A 19,288-nucleotide genomic window follows, 5' to 3' on the forward strand; every position below is an offset into this window, starting at 1 on the left:
GTGTTTACATTTTCTGATTGACAGAACAGAGTGTCAAATAAAAAACAGAGCAAATGATCATGCCCCAAACCAGAAAATCACATTATCAAATCTTATGAAAATTTCAACTGAGTAAGGGACCTCTCAGCCTAAAATTAGACATATTTAATTCAACTTTTTTACCTTGTAAATTTTTGCTTTTAAATAGAACAGTTCTATTAATGTTGGAGTGCTTGCAATTGCAGCATTAATGTATTCCAAGGCCAATGAACACTGGCCAAGTTTGTCAAAGTGCTGTGCCAGGAAATAACGAACCCAAAGTAGTGTCGTTGGGGGCTCCTTCTCTCCATTTTCTGTAACAAAACAGATATAAAATTACAGTGGCCAATAAGGTTGAAGACTTCATTTGGGGAAAAACACAAAAAAAAACTTGATAAATTGAGCAATATTTGCTAAATTGTTTTCATTTGCAAAAAGGTAGAGATATAACTATTCTCTGGCAAAAGGCAGCAGCACTCCAACAATTATTGATAACTGTCAATACAGGGATTAGTAACTGAAATGTAATTTTAATACCTGTCCATTGAAACTTACCATATGGACTAAAAAAGTCACAGGTTTTCAGAGAGGCTTCGTAACCAGTAATAAGTTCTTGAATTATTTCTACCTATATATGGAAAAATATAAATTTAAACGTTTGCCTTAAAATACTATAAATGTTGGAAATAGGCTCATGTTAACATTTTTACAGTTGTATCACATCACCTAAAAATACAGTGAAGCAGTGTTTAAGGAACTACACTAAAATAAACAGATACTTAACTGGGGAAAATACTGGATGGATCATATGTGTATTCTAGAAACTACAATTTCTGTTCCATCACTTTCACAAGATATTTTGTGTTCATCCATGGTAGCTGTTCTACATTTTTTTCCCCACTCTATATTCTTGAAAATTAGCCATCAAAACTCAATTAAATGTATTTGATTTGTCACCCCCTCCCAAGTGTTGCTTAGTAAATATTTTAGGTACTTCGATTTTTGAATGCCCAGCTTGAGACAACTTGAAGAGGGTTGGTTTCTGAAGAGGGCTGCAAGTATGCTTCTCATAAGGATGAAGGGTGGAAAGGGGTCTCTGGCTGAGTCCCTGTGAAATGACTACATGAACGCTGCTGGCATTTTAATTGAGTTATTAATGATGCTAGGGCAGTTAGAACCTTGGCTATATGACTTAGATTTTTAAATCTAAATAAAGAGGCCTGATTTTTGATGCTCAGCACTTGCTGAAAACCAGGCCCCTTAAATGTCTAAAGTTGGTCACCCAAAAGTTCAGGCACCTGAAATCAATAGTCTCTTTTGAAAATTTAGCCTACAATCCGAAATTTGCATTGTACAATCTTGACACAAACACACTCTCTGTAAAGAGTTATGTGTAATATCATAAGAACCAACTGATTTTATTCTAGAGCAGATGACTTGGTAGTGCAATACATCTGTTCCTGAACGCTTTAGAATTCTTTTAGTACAATTCATTGTTTTGTAGCTAGGTTAACGGAGATTAAAAGTTGCCTTTCAAGTCTAGCAAATATCCAACTTCTCAAGGGAACAAGACTAGAAATTAAGATGAACAGGAACAATTATAATATGTGTACAAAATACAGTACATGCTCAAATGCATTTAAAATCTGGGTTGAGCATGGTGCATATGGGAGGGGACAACTCTATGGACCTGTTACATAAATGCATTAGCTTTTCACCACTTACAGATGTAAGTTAAAATCTGGATTGTTACACACAGAATGTGTTTGGTGATCACAATCTTCTCTATATAAAACAAAATAATTACTAAGTTAAAAGAAGAAATGATGGAAAAACCCTGCAAAATTAGCAAGATTTAAATCTAATGAAATATGCAACATTTTGAAAACATACTTTTAAAAGTATGAGAACTACAACACAAAAACTAAAGGTCACTCTAGAAGACTAAGTGAAGTGGTCAGAAGGGCTTATCTTAAGTAAACACACTTTAATGTGTCAGGAAATACCAAGTCTCATTTTTCAAAGTAAATTATTTCACATTGGATCTGTTAAATGCCATGAAGCCATTGTGAACTCTTCAAAAGGGGTTATATTTATGAATGGGCATAAAAAGAGTTTTGAAAAAAATCTCAACAGAAGTCATGTTTTTGATAAAAAATAAAATAAATATCGTAGCACTTACATATTAGCCCTTTCCCCCCCGCCCCACAGACCTAAATTTTAACAAAGGAGAAAAAGTGCTGAAGAGCCACATAGGCAAGCAGACAAAGGAGAGAAACATATCTGATATTGCTCTCAGACCTACCTGCTTCCATTTGTTGAAAGGACCTTTAAAGGGCCAGTAGAAAACCTCTTATACAACCCTTTTCTTTTTTTAAGAGAATATTAAAATACTGAAAATACTAGTTTCCCCTTAAGCAGCAAGCTTAAGGTATATAGCTACACTACACAAAACAGAACAAGCCACCTTTCCTTAGTGCTTTTCATTACTCATCTGAAGCGCTCCCAGACTTTAAATTCTTCTCATTTAACTACTGAAAAAATCAGATAATTTTTGTTGTGGTCAAGAAGCTTTACTAGCTTGAGAGTTATTTATGTCAAGAGGAATTAAATCTTCATACTGACTTCAGAAATACCAAACATGCTTTAGGAACCAATTTGAGCATTGTCTGGTTCCTAAAGTGACACAGATTCTACTAAATTGCACTCGCTCTTTAACAGGATGCTAAATTCTTCCCCATTCAGTATTGTATACTGAGTTCTGTTTCTATAAAACAAGTATAATGGAAATTTAATTCTGAAAAACAATCTAAATGATAAATTTGCAAGAGTAATATTTGAAGAACTCAGTGGAAACAACTGCAAAAAAGAAGTTACTCTGTAAATCAGGTATTTTATAGATGTTATTCCAAAGATTCTTTAGATGAAAATAAGTGTAACCTTTGTTTGCTATGAGTATACATTCACTGGGAATCCATTTTTCCTTCTCTCTCACACACTTTGACCATTTTTATTTCATCTCTTACAGCAACACTAATAATTTAGAAAAATATATCTAAACATATTTCCAACTCAATACTCATTTTGACATTTACATAATATATCATCTTAAGATTTTGTAATGGGCTTTCAGATTTAATAAGTTAATGCAATTTTCAATTTGGCGTACTTGCTACTTCAAGGCAAAGTTAATGTCCTGCAAATATGATTCATCTTTACTCAGTCCAAGTCCTCAAATATGACCATGTTACCTACAGTTTAGATGCAAATGTTCATCTCTTTGACACAGTTGTGCTCCTCAGACAAAAGGTTACAGAAGCAGGCCACCATGACTTAAAACTCAGGCTTCACTGGGATAATTGTGGAGCCAGTTCCAGAACTGAGGACCCTCCAGTGAGAACACCCTTGCCTCTGGTCCCTCAGAGAGATTAAAGGTAAGGGCTCTAGGCAGAAGTACCCTTTCTTCTTTACCGCAACAGGTAGCCTTCTTAGTAATCAGGACTTAGACCAGACAGAGTTACAGGTCAGCGTTTGTACCCTGCATTATATCTGGAAGCATTATCAAGCCAATGCAGGCTTTTGACAGGTGTAACGTGCTCCAAACAGCTGCCACAGTTAAGAAAGCAGATTGCCACAGTCTGAACTAATTGTAGATTCAAAAAAAAAAAAAAAACAACCTTAAGAGTGGATAACTACCTCTCTGGCCTCCAAAGCACCCGCTCTCATGAAACTTATATAGCACGTTTTCACAGGTACTACTCAGTCAAAATATGAGTTGGTTACATTTGAAAATGAAAGCACTGAATTATGAAGCTAAGCAAAACCCAATTATATCCTAAGTAAATTCTGCATTGTTTGTATTTCTCAAATATATATTTTTATCGTACAAACTTAAATGCAAACAACATGTATGCACCTTAAAGTCATAAGTTATTTGTTATAAATGAATAGGTAACGGATTTCCAAAAATTCACACAAATGCATTTTCTTAATTATTTTATTCTTGTACATAAATAGCTCTTCCTGAGTGGAATAGTATTGAAAAATAAACTGTGTTCTCTTAACTAAGAGGTAGCATGGGGGAAATTCATCTTCTTAGTGTGATAACTCGTCAGTTTGACAGACAATAATATTTTTAAATAAATCCTTTCAGAGACAAGCACAAAAACTATCCAATTCCATTTTTAGAGATTGCTATGACATGTTAAAATATTGATAAAACGATCTGCTGAATACTGAGTTAATTACATCTTGTATTACAGCAGTTAGTCAAAATACATTACATCATGCTAAACACTCAAGATGGTTAACTAAATCAAATTAAATGACTAATATATTAAAGTAAAATTATTCAATATTTTACTTTATGAAATTGTAAACAAGAGCAAACAGAAGAAAAACTGAATATAGTTTTTAAAATGTTACCATACTGTATAACTTAGCATTTCATTTTGTTAACTACTTAAACAATACTAGTTTATCAGTCATGACCACCAGTTTTAAGTAATACCTTTTCAATTTTTTACAGCAAATAAAACCTCAATACGTATTTCTACTGTATAAACCTATGAATACAAAAAATAAAGTTTTAAATATTTTATTCCTCAGTATAATTTTCAGAAACAATCAGCACAATTAACATTTTAGCATAGATTTTAAGCACTACTTTCTGATTTTGTAGGATATAGGGCAGATGTATCTACATTTTCTTCTTAGAAAGACTAACTATGTTCAGTTCTATTTTCTTGTATGGTAGCCCCAGCAACCTGGAACAAAAGTAACTGAGATTCTTTAAAGGTAATGTACGTTGATTTCTGCATAATACTTTGTGAAATCTCTAGGAGGACTGAATCTGTCTTGCGATTCACAATTAAAGGCCACAAAAAATTCTATAAACGCATTTGTTAATTATTTATTAACTGAACACATGAACATGTGATTACAGCCAAGCAAACACAAAGGCCTCTTCTACATTAAGAATATCTGTCAATGTTTCTTTCCTCCACGAGTACTGCTTTGAGCAGGGCTTAATGACATCATAATAAAGACATTTGCATCCTGTTCATACTATGGCTTTTGCTGTTACAGTGGCGGGAGAAGAGGTGTGCACTAGTGAAGAAGAATTCTCACAAAATTTTCAGAGTAGACATATCCAGGGAGGATATGGTCCTGCCTAGATGGACAACGCAATGAAGAGGAGACTAAACAAGTAGGGAAAGGGAGAAGATACAGCTAGGGTGACCAGACAGCAGGTGGAAAAAATCGGGACGGGGGTGGGTGGTAATAGGTACCTATATAAGAAAGAGCTCCAAATACAGGGACTGTCCCTATAAAATTGGGACATCTGGTCACCCTAGATACAGCAGCCAGATCATACGGCTACTCAAAGGCATGTGCAAATCATAGTTGATTTTATAACTATAAAGGTGTATGCATTAAATGATTAATAAATAAAAACAACAGTCTTTATTTACTTTTCATGGCCACAAGAATTAAAGTGGGTCAGTCTTGTGGGAATTTTTGCATGAAAGGTGGTGGTGGTTTAGCAAAGCAATTCTGGGTCATGACCTTTTCCTTGATGAATACCTAGAAATCACACATTTTGGAATCTATTTTGATATTTGAAGTTTAAGTGTACTAAGATTTCATGCATTTAAAATTTAGCTTTTCATTGTTTTGCACTGGTTTTAGTAATTTAGATAAACTGTATTTTTCAGTGGTTAATGATAAAGCATATAAAAGCACCATACAAGTCTTAAGTAGATATTACTTATCTAGAGGACTCTAAAGACAGCACTGTAGAAAAGTGAGTGAACTTGTCTACCAATTTTCTGTTCCCAACACAGAAGCCTATACTTTATGCATTCTGGTTCTCACCAAACTCTGTAAAGCAAAGATCTTTTTCCCCAAGATTCCAGCCTGTTTAAAGTGTTTTTCCTGTAGCAGATAACAAATGATGCCGAATGCTTTCTGTGGGATGCTGAAGAGCGACATTACGTAACTCCATTTCTTAGTCTTATTTGAGATAAGAAATAAAAATTTTAAAAATAAAAATGCTTTAAGGTCCCAGCAGTTTCAATTCTTCCTCCTCTGTAAACCGTAAATTGTTTGAGATTTGGAGGACTGAAAGAACTTGCCTGCAGAGCTCATGATGCTATACTACACCTTGAGTCTTAATTTTTTACAGCCTCACCAAACACTTAGAGGGAATTTCAGAATTATCCAATCCTCATTTTCTCCATCTAACAGTCTGAAGAATATAAAATACAAGATGACATATGCAGGATTCAACAGTGTAAAGGAGGGAACATTCAGGGTATGAAAGTATTTACTTGAAACAGTCAAGTTTGACTTGAGACACGACTGTGATGAAATCAGTACACAGCTAAGTTTCCTTTGTCTCACTTGTAAAGCTTCCATTACACAGCCTACTACATCATTCCTATAAATTAAGTCCACAGCATAATGAACAATGTAATAAGTACACATTAATCTCTTTATTTTTACATATCTTTTACAGTAACTGGAGTTCTTAGAGATATTTGTCCCTATGAGTGCTACACTTCAGGCATTCATGAGCCCCTTTTCCTTTGATCAGAAGCTTTTTGGTAGCACTGTCCATTTGATCTACATATGTGCCCTAGCTAGCCTCGTGCCCTGTACCTGATAAACCACCCTCAGTTCCTTCTCTACTGCTACGGCAAAGACTCCGAAGCAAAGGGGAAGGAGGATAGATAGTGGCGCATGCTCAGGGACACAAATCTCAAAGAACTCCAGTTACCTTGTAAGTAACTGCTCCTTCCTTCCTCAAACATCCCTGTGGGTGCTCCACTATAGGTGGATTCCCAAGCAATACTTCCTATAAGAGGGGGGTGTTTTGAAGCCCAATGTAAGGGCTAGTCTACACTGGCAAGGCTAAAGCACTGCCGCAGCAGAGCTTTAACGTGGCTTGTGTAGTCACGACGGAGTGCTAGGAGAGAGCTCTCCCAGCGCTCCAAAAAACCCCACCTCCACGAGAGGCGTGGCTCCCAGAGCTGGTGCACTGTTTATCCTGGCGCTTTACAGTGCTGAAACTTGCTGCACTCAGGGGGGTGTTTTTTCACACCCCTGAGTGAGAAAACTGCAGCGCTGTAAAGTGCCAGGGTAGACAAGCCCTAAGGCTGTTTGAAGAACAGCAGTTCCAAAAGCAGCATCTGCCCCTGAGGCATGAACCAGAGAACAATGGTCTGAAAAGATGTGAGCTGAATCCCATGTGGCATGTCCTCAGATTTCTACAAATGAAACATTCTTCAAAAGAGCTACAGATGTAGACTGTGATCCAGCAGAACAGGCTGTAACTGTTGGAGGGGGTTAAGAATTAGAAACCTCATAAGATAAACAGAGGCAGAAACTCATCTGGCTTTGGGTTCAGATGGGGCCCCCTTTAACTGTCTGTGAAAGAAACAAAATCTTTGAGAAGCCCTAAAAGGTGTAGTTCTCTCTAGATAGAAAGTCAATGCTCCAACGTCTAAGGTGTGAAGCGTGGCTTCTTCTCTGGAGTAGTGAGTCTTGCAGTAAAAGACCAGGAATTAAATGTTAAATTGCTATGGAAATTGGAGGTTACTTTGGAGAAGGGGGGGGGGGGGCGGGAGGAAGTGGTCTGGTAGATAGAATCAGTCATAGAATATCAGGGTTGGAAGGGACCTCAGGAGGTCATCTAGTCCAACCCCCTGCTCAAAGCAGGACCAATCCCCAAATAAATCATCCCAGCCAGAGCTTTGTCAAGCCTGATCTTAAAAACCTCTAAAGAAGGAGATTCCACTATCTCCCTAGGTAACCCATTCCAGTGTTTCACCACCCTCCTAGTGAAAAAGCTTTTCCTAATAACCAACCTGAACCTTCCCCACTGCAACTTGAGACCATTACTCCTTGTTCTGCCATCTGCTACCACTAAGAACAGCGTAGGTCCATCCTCTTTGGAACCACCTTTCAGATAGCTGAAAACAGCTATCAAATTCCCCCTCATTCTTCTCTTCCGTAGACTAAACAATCCCAGTTCCCTCAGCCTCTCCTCATAAGTCGTGTGCTCCAGCCCCTAATCATTTTTGTTGCCCTTCGCTGGACTCTCTCCAATTTTTCCACATCCTTCTTGTAGTGTGGGGCCCAAAACTGGACACAGGTACTCCAGATGAGGCCTCACCAGTGTCAAATAGAGGGGAACGAACCACCTCCTTCAATCTGCTGGCAATGCTCCTACTTATACAGCCCAAAATGCTGTTAGCCTTCTTGGCAACAAGGGCACACTGTTGACTCATATCCAGCTTCTCGTCCACTGTCACCCCTACGTCCTTTTCTGCAGAACTGCTGCCTAGTCACTCGGTCCCTAGTCTGTAGCAGTGCAAGGGATTCTTCCATCCTAAATGCGGACTCTGCACTTGTCCTTGTTGAACCTCAGACTTCTTGCAGCCCAATCTTCTAATTTGTTTAGATCCCTCTGTATCCTATCCCTACCCCAGGGCTGGCCCACAACATTTTGGCACCTGAAGCGGGGAGCTCAAATGACACCCCTATGCCCCCTTGCTTCGGCCAAAACTTTTAAAGGTCTCAATTCTGCCTTCTTCTTGTTCTACTCCTCTCATGGTACTGCTCTGCTACCTATCCCAATAAAGGAGAACTAAACTTCAAATGCCTTGTTCAAAAATTTTAAGTAACGCTTAACTTTCAAATGCCTGAACAGCAAATGTCACTTTTCTTGTCTGCATAGTACACACGGGCATTTTTATCTGTTTGAATAATGAAACTTTAGCAAAGCTTTTGACACGGTCTCCCACAGTATTCTTGTCAGCAAGTTAAGGAAGTATGGGCTGGATGAATGCACTATAAGGTGGGTAGAAAGCTGGCTAGATTGTCGGGCTCAACGGGTAGTGATCAATGGCTCCATGTCTAGTTGGCAGCCGGTATCAAGTGGAGTGCCCCAGGGGTCGGTCCTGGGGCCAGTTTTGTTCAATATCTTCATAAATGATCTGGAGGATGGTGTGGATTGCACTCAGCAAATTTGCAGATGATACTAAACTGGGAGGAGTGGTAGATACGCTGGAGGGGAGGGATAGGATACAGAAGGACCTAGACAAATTGGAGGATTGGGCCAAAAGAAATCTGATGAGGTTCAATAAGGATAAGTGCAGGGTCCTGCACTTAGGACCGAAGAACCCAATGCACAGCTACAGACTAGGGACCGAATGGCTAGGCAGCAGTTCTGCGGAAAAGGACCTAGGGGTGACAGTGGACGAGAAGCTGGATATGAGTCAGCAGTGTGCCCTTGTTGCCAAGAAGGCCAATGGCATTTTGGGATGTGTAAGTAGGGGCATAGCGAGCAGATCGAGGGACGTGATCGTTCCCCTCTATTCGACATTGGTGAGGCCTCATCTGGAGTACTGTGTCCAGTTTTGGGCCCCACACTACAAGAAGGATGTGGATAAATTGGAGAGAGTCCAGCGAAGGGCAAGAAAAATGATTAGGGGTCTGGAACACATGAGTTATGAGGAGAGGCTGAGGGAGCTGGGATTGTTTAGCCTGCAGAAGAGAAGAATGAGGAGGGATTTGATAGCTGCTTTCAACTACCTGAAAGGGGGCTCCAAAGAGGATGGCTCTAGACTGTTCTCAATGGTAGCAGATGACAGAACGAGGAGTAATGGTCTCAAGTTGCAGTGGGGGAGGTTTAGATTGGATATTAGGAAAAACTTTTTCACTAAGAGGGTGGTGAAACACTGGAATGCGTTACCTAGGGAGGTGGTAGAATCTCCTTCCTTAGAGGTTTTTAAGGTCAGGCTTGACAAAGCCCTGGCTGGGATGATTTAACTGGGAATTGGTCCTGCTTCGAGCAGGGGGTTGGACTAGATGACCTTCTGGGGTCCCTTCCAACCCTGATATTCTATGATAATCTAAGTGGCGCTTTCTGTGCCTTCTTGGTTGCAAAGATTTGAACTGCTTCCTGAAGGTCCACAGTCTGGGTCAGCTCATGCCCTATTGAGATGGTTGCAAGGCCGACCAGCCTCTCCTGTGCATTGTGGAGCGTAGATGTGTTTTTATTAACTTCAGCTTGGAGAAGCTGTGTTCTCCACTAGCAACTGTTACAGGAAGTGTTAGAAGTATGAGCAGAGCAACAAAAGCATTTGGAAAGAGGGTGGTCATCTTATTTGTGCACATATATTCCAGAACAGCCTTTGGAGTTGATCCTGCTGAAATTTATCTTGAAAGGGCTTTCAGTTCACATCAATATCATGCATATCATGTGTCAACACTGTCTCTAGTGCCCAGCACTGCTGGTGTAGGTCTTCAGGTATAGTGAGGAGTTTTGGAATATCATACAACATCCCAAATATTCTGCTGTGTTCCTTGAGCTGCATGAAATGTTCTTCAACTGACTGTATTGAGCAATCTAGCACCTGGTTAAAGAATTCAACTTTGAATTGTTGTTTGGGGCCTCTTATGGGATTATCCCATGCCTTGTAACAAAATGTCTTTGATGACTCTTGTATTCTTGAATGGATGGGAAAATAGCTTCAGTCTGAAGTTCCTCTACCAATTTCTGTGCACTCTTCAGAACGTTTTGAAATCCCTCGTCTGACCGGTAAGACTTTAGGGATGACTTTGCTTTGTCCAGTTGTGCCATTGCTCCCGATATATCAAGATCAACATCTTGAAGTCTCTTGCTTACAACATTTATTTCAAACAGTGTGTCATGCCACAACACTAAGCCACACAGAAATTTGAAGTTATGTATGTTTCTGGTGATTCCATTTCCCTCTGCCACTGTTCTCCCACGAACAGTTCCTGTCATAGCATTATCCTCCATAATGGCATCTATGGCATCATCTATCTTCCAAATTTTGTGTTTAATAGGCTTTAATCGCCTCCACTTGACTTTGTCATTGTGTGGCACTCAGTGGTTTCAGTGTCAGAGAGGATGTTCCCAGATGCTACTTCAAAATTTGCCGTTGATGAGATAAAAATAGATACTTTGAATTACATTAAAAAATTCAGCAGTCTCACTAGAAGCTGATGCTGCATCACTGACCACCAAGTTCAATGAATGCAGACATCGATCCGAGAGTTAACTCTTCGAGCTCTTTTTGTCCCATGGGATCCATGTCTGTACTCCTCTGTTCTTTCCCTCATGTTGGCACCATTATCATAGCCCTGATCTCTCATGTCAGCTATCGCAATCCCCGTATCTTCTAGCTTTTTAAGAAGCGCATTTGTCATACCAGGTCCCGTAGTATCATCAATGTCAAATTCTAGAAAATGCTCTCGACAGTCACCATTGCAGGGACATTTTCACTATGTTCTGTGGTTGTTACAAAAACGCACCATTAAAGTCATTTGTTCCATATGGCTGATGTCAGCTGTGAAGACCTGAAGTCAGCAAGATATTACTCTGTTCTGATGTGTCACAATCTTCTGTTTGACTTTTGTTGCCAGTAACTGTATGATCTCATTTTGAATGGTTTTTCCAAAGTAGTGGTGTGTGTACATTTCTTGGGTGGTGACTCTTAGATGTTCCTGGAGTACAGCATCAAACTCAGCCATCAGCTCCACAATTTTAAGGAAGTTTCCATTGTTTGGCACATACAGCTGATCTGAAGTGCCGCACAGTGCTAGGTTTGGGTAGCAAGCATTCTCACAATGGCAATGAGCCCTTTCAGAACATTTTGCCAGTAAAGAGACTCTGATACAATCTTATCTTGATGCTGATCATGGTGGCCTTTAACCTTAGTCTCATATCAAGCTCTTTCCACCTACGGAATGCTCTCTGGTGATTTTCTGCCTTCTCGTGGCATGCCAGATTTCTAGCCAGCTTTTTCCAGTCCTTTGTTCCTGTAGGACCCAATGTGGCGGGAACATGAGACTGCAAGAGTGTGCAACAAAACCAGTATGCAGCATTCTGGGTTTGAGTACATAAGCCATGGCCTCTCCACTTCGTCACAATTGGGGATTTCACTCCAGTAATGTGTTGGTTGGAAACTTCTATTTTCATTGTTTTGGGGGAACTTGAAGTTTTTCACTTGCTGTGGCCCAAGCAGTACAAGGAAGTCCCCCAGGCTACTGATCAAGTGGGTCCACAGTCCTGGATCATCTAGACTTAAGGAACTAAACTCAGCAGCAGCTGTTTCTTGCGCCTCCACCGCACTCTTCTCTGATCTACACTTTTCTTCAGGAATGTGCATGGTTACATCCATTTGAGATGGAGATATGGATGCTGCAGTAGCTGACAGGTCACCTGCACTCTGACTAACTGGAAGATCAGGCATCTCCTCACCACTCACATCCTCACTGGGGCCGGAAGGCTCACAATGAACATTTGTGTCTATCTCAGGAGAGCTCCTTCCTGCTTAGATAGAAAGCAAAAGAAGCTTTTCTATCTTTTTCTAAATGCTGCCCCAGAGGGGAGTTTTATTCTTTCACTCATGACTGCTGTTCTGTGCCAGCTATAATGGCTCTCAACACTCAACTGAAGGGGACAAATAAGCAGACTGGTAGCAGGGCCTGAGTGAGGGAAAATATCAGCGTCTTAAGGGCCTAACTGGCTCCTACTACTTCAGTTGACTGCCTGTTCTCCTCAAGTATGTTCAGGGAAGCAGCAGGAAACAGGAAGCTCCCTGAGAAGCTGGTGTTAATCAGTCCAGGCTCCTGGGGGTGCTAAAGAGATACATAAGAGGCTCCTCCTCCTCTCTCTCCCTGTAGGTCCTGCTGCTTTCTGTTATTCCCTCTCACCTTTTCTCCTGCCTGCCCGTTATGTCTCGTGCCCTCCTTCCTCTAGCACAGCACTCCACCATCTCTGTGCATCCAGAGCAGAGAGAATACATATGGACCAGCAGCAGACAATTTTCTACACGCTGGGTCCTAATGGCGCCCCCCCCAACAATCTGGCACCCGAGGTGGCCGCCTCAGTTTGCCTCATGGTAATGCCAGCCCTGTCCTACCCTCCAGTATATCTACCACTCCTCCCAGTTTAGGGTCATCTGCAAACTTGCTGAGGGTGCAAGCCACACCATTCTCCAGATCATTAATGAAGATATTGAACAAAACCGGCCCCAGGACCGACCCTTGGGAATACCCTTCCTTATAAAAGACACTGTGGGAGGTTCAGCCATTAAGGCCCCTAATTAAGAGAAGATATTGCCACTAAAAAGGCAGTTCTCAGACAAATTTAACAGGGAACATTTGACTAGCAGCTTGAAGTGTGGTTTCATGGGGGAGTTGAGGACAACGTTCAGACCTCATGCTGGGGTAGGTTCTGTGATATACGGAAAGAGATGCAAAGCCTTCAATTAATCAAGATTATTAGGTGAGCAAATATTGAAAATCCTTCCACTGGAGAATGGAAGACAGTAATAGCAGCTACATGAACTTTAACAGAACTCAAAGCTGAGCAGTTCAAAATGTGTGACTGAATGTAGTCAAGAGGGGAAAGACCCCACTAAGTGCACCAGTGTTGGAATCTTTTCCATTTCTATAGGTATGTTTTTCTAGTAGATGACTTTCTCCTGCTCTTGAACAGCCAATTTCTATTCATTTCTATAAATTACCAAAATAACGGAAACTGGTGTGATTATATTGTGTTATTTTGACAAATTATTTGACAAATTATGGACAGTTTAAAAATATTGTGTACAGAATTTAACTTTTTGGCACAGAATTCTCCCAGGAGTAAGAACTAGCTTTCTAGCCATACCTTTAGGAGGGACAACTTCCTGTCTCAGAAGTGTCCCTTAAGAGGGACAGAGAACGGGATTGGGAATGGAAACAAAGCATATGCCGTAATCTAATCTTACAACCTTCAGAACCCACCTGTTTGAAGTGATTAGTTCCCAAAATGGAAAGAAATGAGAAATGTTTTCAAAGGGCTGGAGTAGGTGGGTAGAACAATGCAGCTGATGATCTGCAACCCTCAAAAGTAATCAAAATGGTTGCTTGTTGTAACATTCTGTACCTCGGGGGAACACCCTACACTCCCATGTTCAACTTTATAAAATGATTGTGTGGTATCCAATGCAAAGTTTGTCACGTGGAGAGTTTTTTCGGAAGGCTCATAATGCACTGAGCATGGTTGTTATAGCGATGTTATAGTAATTGTTACAGTAATGTTACAGTAGGGTTATAATTTCATGTATATAATTTGAAGCTGAAAATGTATCCTCATGGCTGAAAGCAAGCCCATGCAAACATTCTTCAAGAACAGAGACAGTTCACACCTTGTCAGGGCATGGACAGGACGAACCCAGCCCAGCCTCAAGGAAGAATGGACACTGACTTAGGCAACAACTTCCTTTGGGCAGTTTGGGACTGCGATGAGGTAATGCTCACCTGACTTCGAAAGGGAGAGGGGGGGCGCAAAGCCAAGAGGAAAGAAAGGAGACACATTTTGCCATGCTCTTCCTCTCTCTTCCACCTAAATCTATAGGCATCACCACCACGCAACGACTGAAACGCTGATCAAAGGGGAGAGTCTGACTGAAAAGTAATCAACCAGCCTGTGGTGAGATGCATCTAAGTTTTTAAAGACACTAAGACTGTTAAGATCAGCTTAGAATGCATTTTACTTTTATTTCATTTGACCAAATCTAACTTGTTATGCTTTAACTTAAATCTGTTTGTTTATTCTACCTGAAATAGTATGTTTGGTTTGAAGTGGGTCAGAGACTCCCTTTGGGATAACAAGCCTGGTACACATCAATTTTTTTGTTAAATAGACAAACTTATTTAAGCTTGCAGCATCCAGCGGGCATTACCGGACACTGCAAGATGGAGGTTCCTAGGGTTGTATCTGGGCCCGGAGATATTGGCAAGTGTTGTTCACTTGCAAGTAGCTGGGAGCAGCTTACATGCCAGAGACTGTGTGTGAACAGCCCAGGAGTGGGGGTTCTCACAGCAGAGCAGGGTAAGGCTGGCTCCCAGAGTCAAGGATTGGAGTGGCTTAGCATATCACTAGTCCAGACAACACCAGAGAGGAACGTCACACTTACCCAAAGACAAGGGCTGTCACAGCAGAGGTTGGAGGCCTCCTCTTTCGGAACAGAGGCCTTTTCCTAAGGGGTTCCAATGATCTGCAACAGACCAAAAACTGAACACAGCAAGATCTCTGTGCTGTCTGTGACCTGCTACATTTTCTTTCGTTTGCAAGGGTTTACAATCCAAGCAAATGGAGGATGGCCCTGAGTCCTCCAAAGAGTGCAAGGACTCATCAATGGAATCATTAAACAGTTTCAAAGGGGAGATCTTAGATGGTGTTTTGGACCTCTCTTGGGATTCCTGAATATTATAGGCAGGGGGCACAACCCATGACAACTGCTGTGGACATGGATTGGACTGCCTTGTCAGCTTCATTAAAAGATGTTTGCAATGCTGTCCTTGTGCTATTTCGAGCTGATAGTTCGGAATTGTTCTTGAGGCCGATGATCAATAAAGGAATTGAATTTGGGGTAGTTTGTTTAATTATATTTAGCTATTAAAGCTTGATAATTAGCAATACTAAATTACAATGTAGCAGATTAATAACTTTTGCGAATGAGTTGTTTCTGATCCTGAGGTAGTATGGATCTGAAATGGTGCTATTTTATTCATTGACCACCAGAAAACCAGGGGCTGGGTTGAGAATAGGTACTGAGAACCCTTAGATGTAATAAAATTCTCTCTGTCCATCCTTTCACAAGTTGGGGGCACAGTAGTCAAGGTTTGCCATATCACCTTGGCTTATTCGACTAGAGGACTCATTTATGGGTAAAGCTACCCTACCAGGAGAGACAGCAGAGAGGATATCCACTAGCTTGCGTAAGGTCTCTCAGATCTCTACAAAGGGATTTTCAGGGAATCGGCAATTCTTTTCATGCCTAGAGTTGTCTGAGCACAGAGGAGGAAGCTACGTTAGTCTGAGGAGTAGCTTCCACATCTGCTCACATCTCTTGTTCTTCAAAGAATTCCTGCTGAGGAGGACAGTGATAGGAGGAATCAGAAAGAATAGACATTTGTTTCTGCTAGTTCTCACATTGAATGAGTATCTAGATCAGGGGTTGGCAACCTTTCAGAAGTGGTGTGCCGAGTCTTCATTTATTCACTCTAATTTAAGGTTTCGTGTGCCCGTAATACATTTTAAAGTTTTTAGAAGGTCTATAAGACTTTTATATATAGCTAAACTATTGTTGTATGTAAAGTAAATAAGGTTTTTAAAACGTTTAAGAAGCTTCATTTAAAATTAAATTAAAATGCAGAGGCCCCCAAACCAGTGGCCAGGACCCAGGCAGTGTGACTGCCATAGGTTGCCTACCCCTGATCTAGATGTACTAGAGTACAGTTTCCTATAGGGTTTCCAGGGATCCCAGAATGACTAAGGGGGGGCCATACTGGAAGCAGGGGACACCCAGTGGGGTTCAAAACCAGGGTGCTTGTGCACATCTGTATCTTGGAGTTTCTATCACAGACCAACATCCAGAGCTCTGGTTGGTAACTGAGCAAACCATACACAAAGGTTTTAGTCTGAATAACTGCCCTCATCATAGTCCAGAGGAAGGGAAGTTGATGGAGTAGAAATTAAAGGCATTTCTGCCTGGGGGGAAGGGGTATACCAGGGAGTGCTTTGAGACTGGGGACAAGTGGGTTACTGAAAGATACTGTGTACTCATGAGCAGAAGGGACTCAGGTTCATCAGAAATGAAGAGTTCAGGGAGCCTAAATTCCTGTAGTACTGGGGTCAATTGAATACGAGGAGGGTGATAAAAATCCAAGCTAAGTGGTGTCAGTACCAGCAGCGTTCTGGTCTCAGAGTGCGGGGCAATCTAGGTGCCTGGTAGCCTTGCTTATGTAGAGGATATGGATGGTGCTGAAGGTTCTGTAGTCCTGAGGCTCTGAAGTCTCTTCTGTTGTCTTGATGGTGCCAGGCACGTGTCAGCTGGTGGTACCAAGCCGTGATGGTTACTGTGGGTCTCAGAGTCGCTCAAAGCCTTATTGGTTGGTACAGGCCATTGATACTGAAAGAACCTGAAGCCTCAGCTGTACTCTTTTTAGAACATGTGGTCTTTGAAATAGCAGGCCTCCGAAGTGACCTAGACCTCTTACTGCTTATTCCGTGAAGCAATCTAGAGCTTTTTCGTTGCTGTAGAAGTTTTAGAGTTCCCCCTCTCTCCAGTCTTTTCTTCAGTAGGAGTAACAGTTGAGTGGGCTACAGTGGAGGGTGAAGGGGCACTTTTGTTACCAAAGATCCATTGGGGGGTGGGGGTGGAGGGGGTATTGAGCATGTGTCTGATCAAGGTTGCAAGGAGCACTATCATGAGAAATCTAAGCTTTATTTTCCCATTCTTTCTAGACCTACTCCTGAACCCAATACAAACTCGACACCTACAAGGGATATGGGTGTCCCCAGGCAGTGAAGACAGCTAGAGTGGCAGTCACTAACATGGGTGGACTCCCGACAAGTTAGGCACCATTTAACCCCAGAAAAATTAGGCATATTCCAGAATATGGAAAATGAACTTCAGAAAAGAAGACAACCTCTCAGGAACAGTGTGTGTGTGTGTCTGTCTGTGCGAGAATTAACAAACTTGCAAAAGGTCCCCCCAAACTATATGCAGAACTAAATTAACTAGTAAACCAACTCAACAAAATTACCACCTACAATAAATTACACAGGACAGCTAAGCTATTTTAAGAAATGGGGACCTCAAGTCTTGCTCGGTCTCAGGCCAACGCAGTTGAAAAGGACAAACTGCTCTCAATTCTGACACTGCCCTATGTACCGTTGGTAAGGGGTATAAGGATAAGTAGGGTGCACATGCGGACCAAACAGGTAATGCTACCAAAAGTCTCTGATCAAAGGCACATGCGCATCTGAAGTGAAGCATCCACAGGGACATTTCTCAAAGAACCACCTCGTTTTTATTTATTTTTAGGTGTTCCATTATGAGAGTTTTCTGGCTCCTACTGGAAGACTTTCCATAGTTTATGCCTTAAACAAGTGGCTGACAAATCTGCTCACAAAAGGCAGCAGAAGTTTTACAACTTGTTGCTGTGCAAGCAGAAATAAGGGAAAGTAGCTGGAATGGAATAGAAGGGCATGGATTTTTCCACACTTTTCCTTGCTGATGTCTTTTCTAAACCGTCTTCTGAAACTTGGAAGTGCAGAGACTCCTAATTTGTCTCTATAATAAGCCTTCTTGGCTATTTTCCTTGCCAGCCCCAATGAGTGAATTTTCTCTATCCAACAAGTCCTATTTATTTTGTCTGAGCTCCTACTTATTTGAACTGATTTATAAAACCATCATTTTGGCTGTAAATAGATATTTACTCACTGCTATCCTAGAAAGGAATACCTTTGAGCAGGAGGAATAAATACCAATAGCGCTGCCATAAACACTTAGTCAGCTTGTTAATTCTTATTAGTGATCCTAGCACAGCTTGTAGAAAAGAACTTTTACCATTTATTTTTAATTAAAGTTTGTCCTAGGTGTCAAAGCTAGGTATTAGCTCTACTTCAGCGTTTCTCAAACTGTGGTTGGTGACCACAGATATTTCACAAAATACTTGCTGGTAGTCCACAAACCTGGTTGGTCACATGATGCTCACTCTCCTTGTTTCCAGCTACTAAGTCACATTAAAAGACCTCTGAAATTAATACTTGCCTAGTATTTCTTTCCAATGTAAAATATTGGGATATATGTCACAACTGGGAGGGAATGGAGTTTACAACAATCTCTGCATCAAAAGTTGATCCACACTATATAGAAGTTTGAGAACCCATGTTCTATTTAATTTGTTAATATTTCTACGCCTGGAAAACAACATGCAACTAAGCCAGCACTGTTAGTTCTTTAACTCTATGCCACTTACAACTCCCGTTCATGAACAAGTGACTGCCCTGTTCAGTAAGCCCGACTCCAAAGTCTTTCCAACTACAGAATACATCCAGTGCAGTCAGAGACTTGGATTTTAACACTGTGAAACACACTGATTTATCTATGACATCCTCTTCAACATAGGAGACCTGAAAGACTTACCACATGATGTGAGTCAATACTAGGAAATTTTGTACTAATTTTCTGGCAACATCACAAATGCTCTTACATAGGGTGCAGATGTTTTTAACCACCATGCCATCTAATTCTGCTCTAAGCCAGTTTTTATGACAGTGCTAGAACACCTATGTCCTGCTTATTCTAACACACTGGGGATACCACTGGTACAGGTATACCAGCAAAACAGGTACATTTTCTATTGTACACAACGTCACTGAATATGTAGA

General features: G+C 40.9%; 1 protein-coding gene across 1 annotated transcript in view; it reads right to left on the reverse strand.

Moving 5' to 3' along the window:
* Positions 1–19,288, reverse strand: part of NAA16 (N-alpha-acetyltransferase 16, NatA auxiliary subunit) — a 109,137-nt gene that overhangs the window by 19,179 nt on the left and 70,670 nt on the right. Inside the window, exons 10-11 of the mRNA XM_084639645.1 lie at positions 574–646; positions 163–332 (exon numbers count right to left, since the gene is read on the reverse strand). Of these exons, the coding sequence (XP_084495771.1) occupies positions 163–332; positions 574–646 (243 nt within the window). The remainder of the gene's footprint in view (positions 1–162; positions 333–573; positions 647–19,288) is intronic.

The sequence above is a fragment of the Lepidochelys olivacea genome (genome assembly GCF_965140295.1).
Source record: "Lepidochelys olivacea isolate rLepOli2 genome assembly, chromosome: 1".
Classification (NCBI taxonomy): Eukaryota; Metazoa; Chordata; order Testudines; family Cheloniidae; genus Lepidochelys; species Lepidochelys olivacea.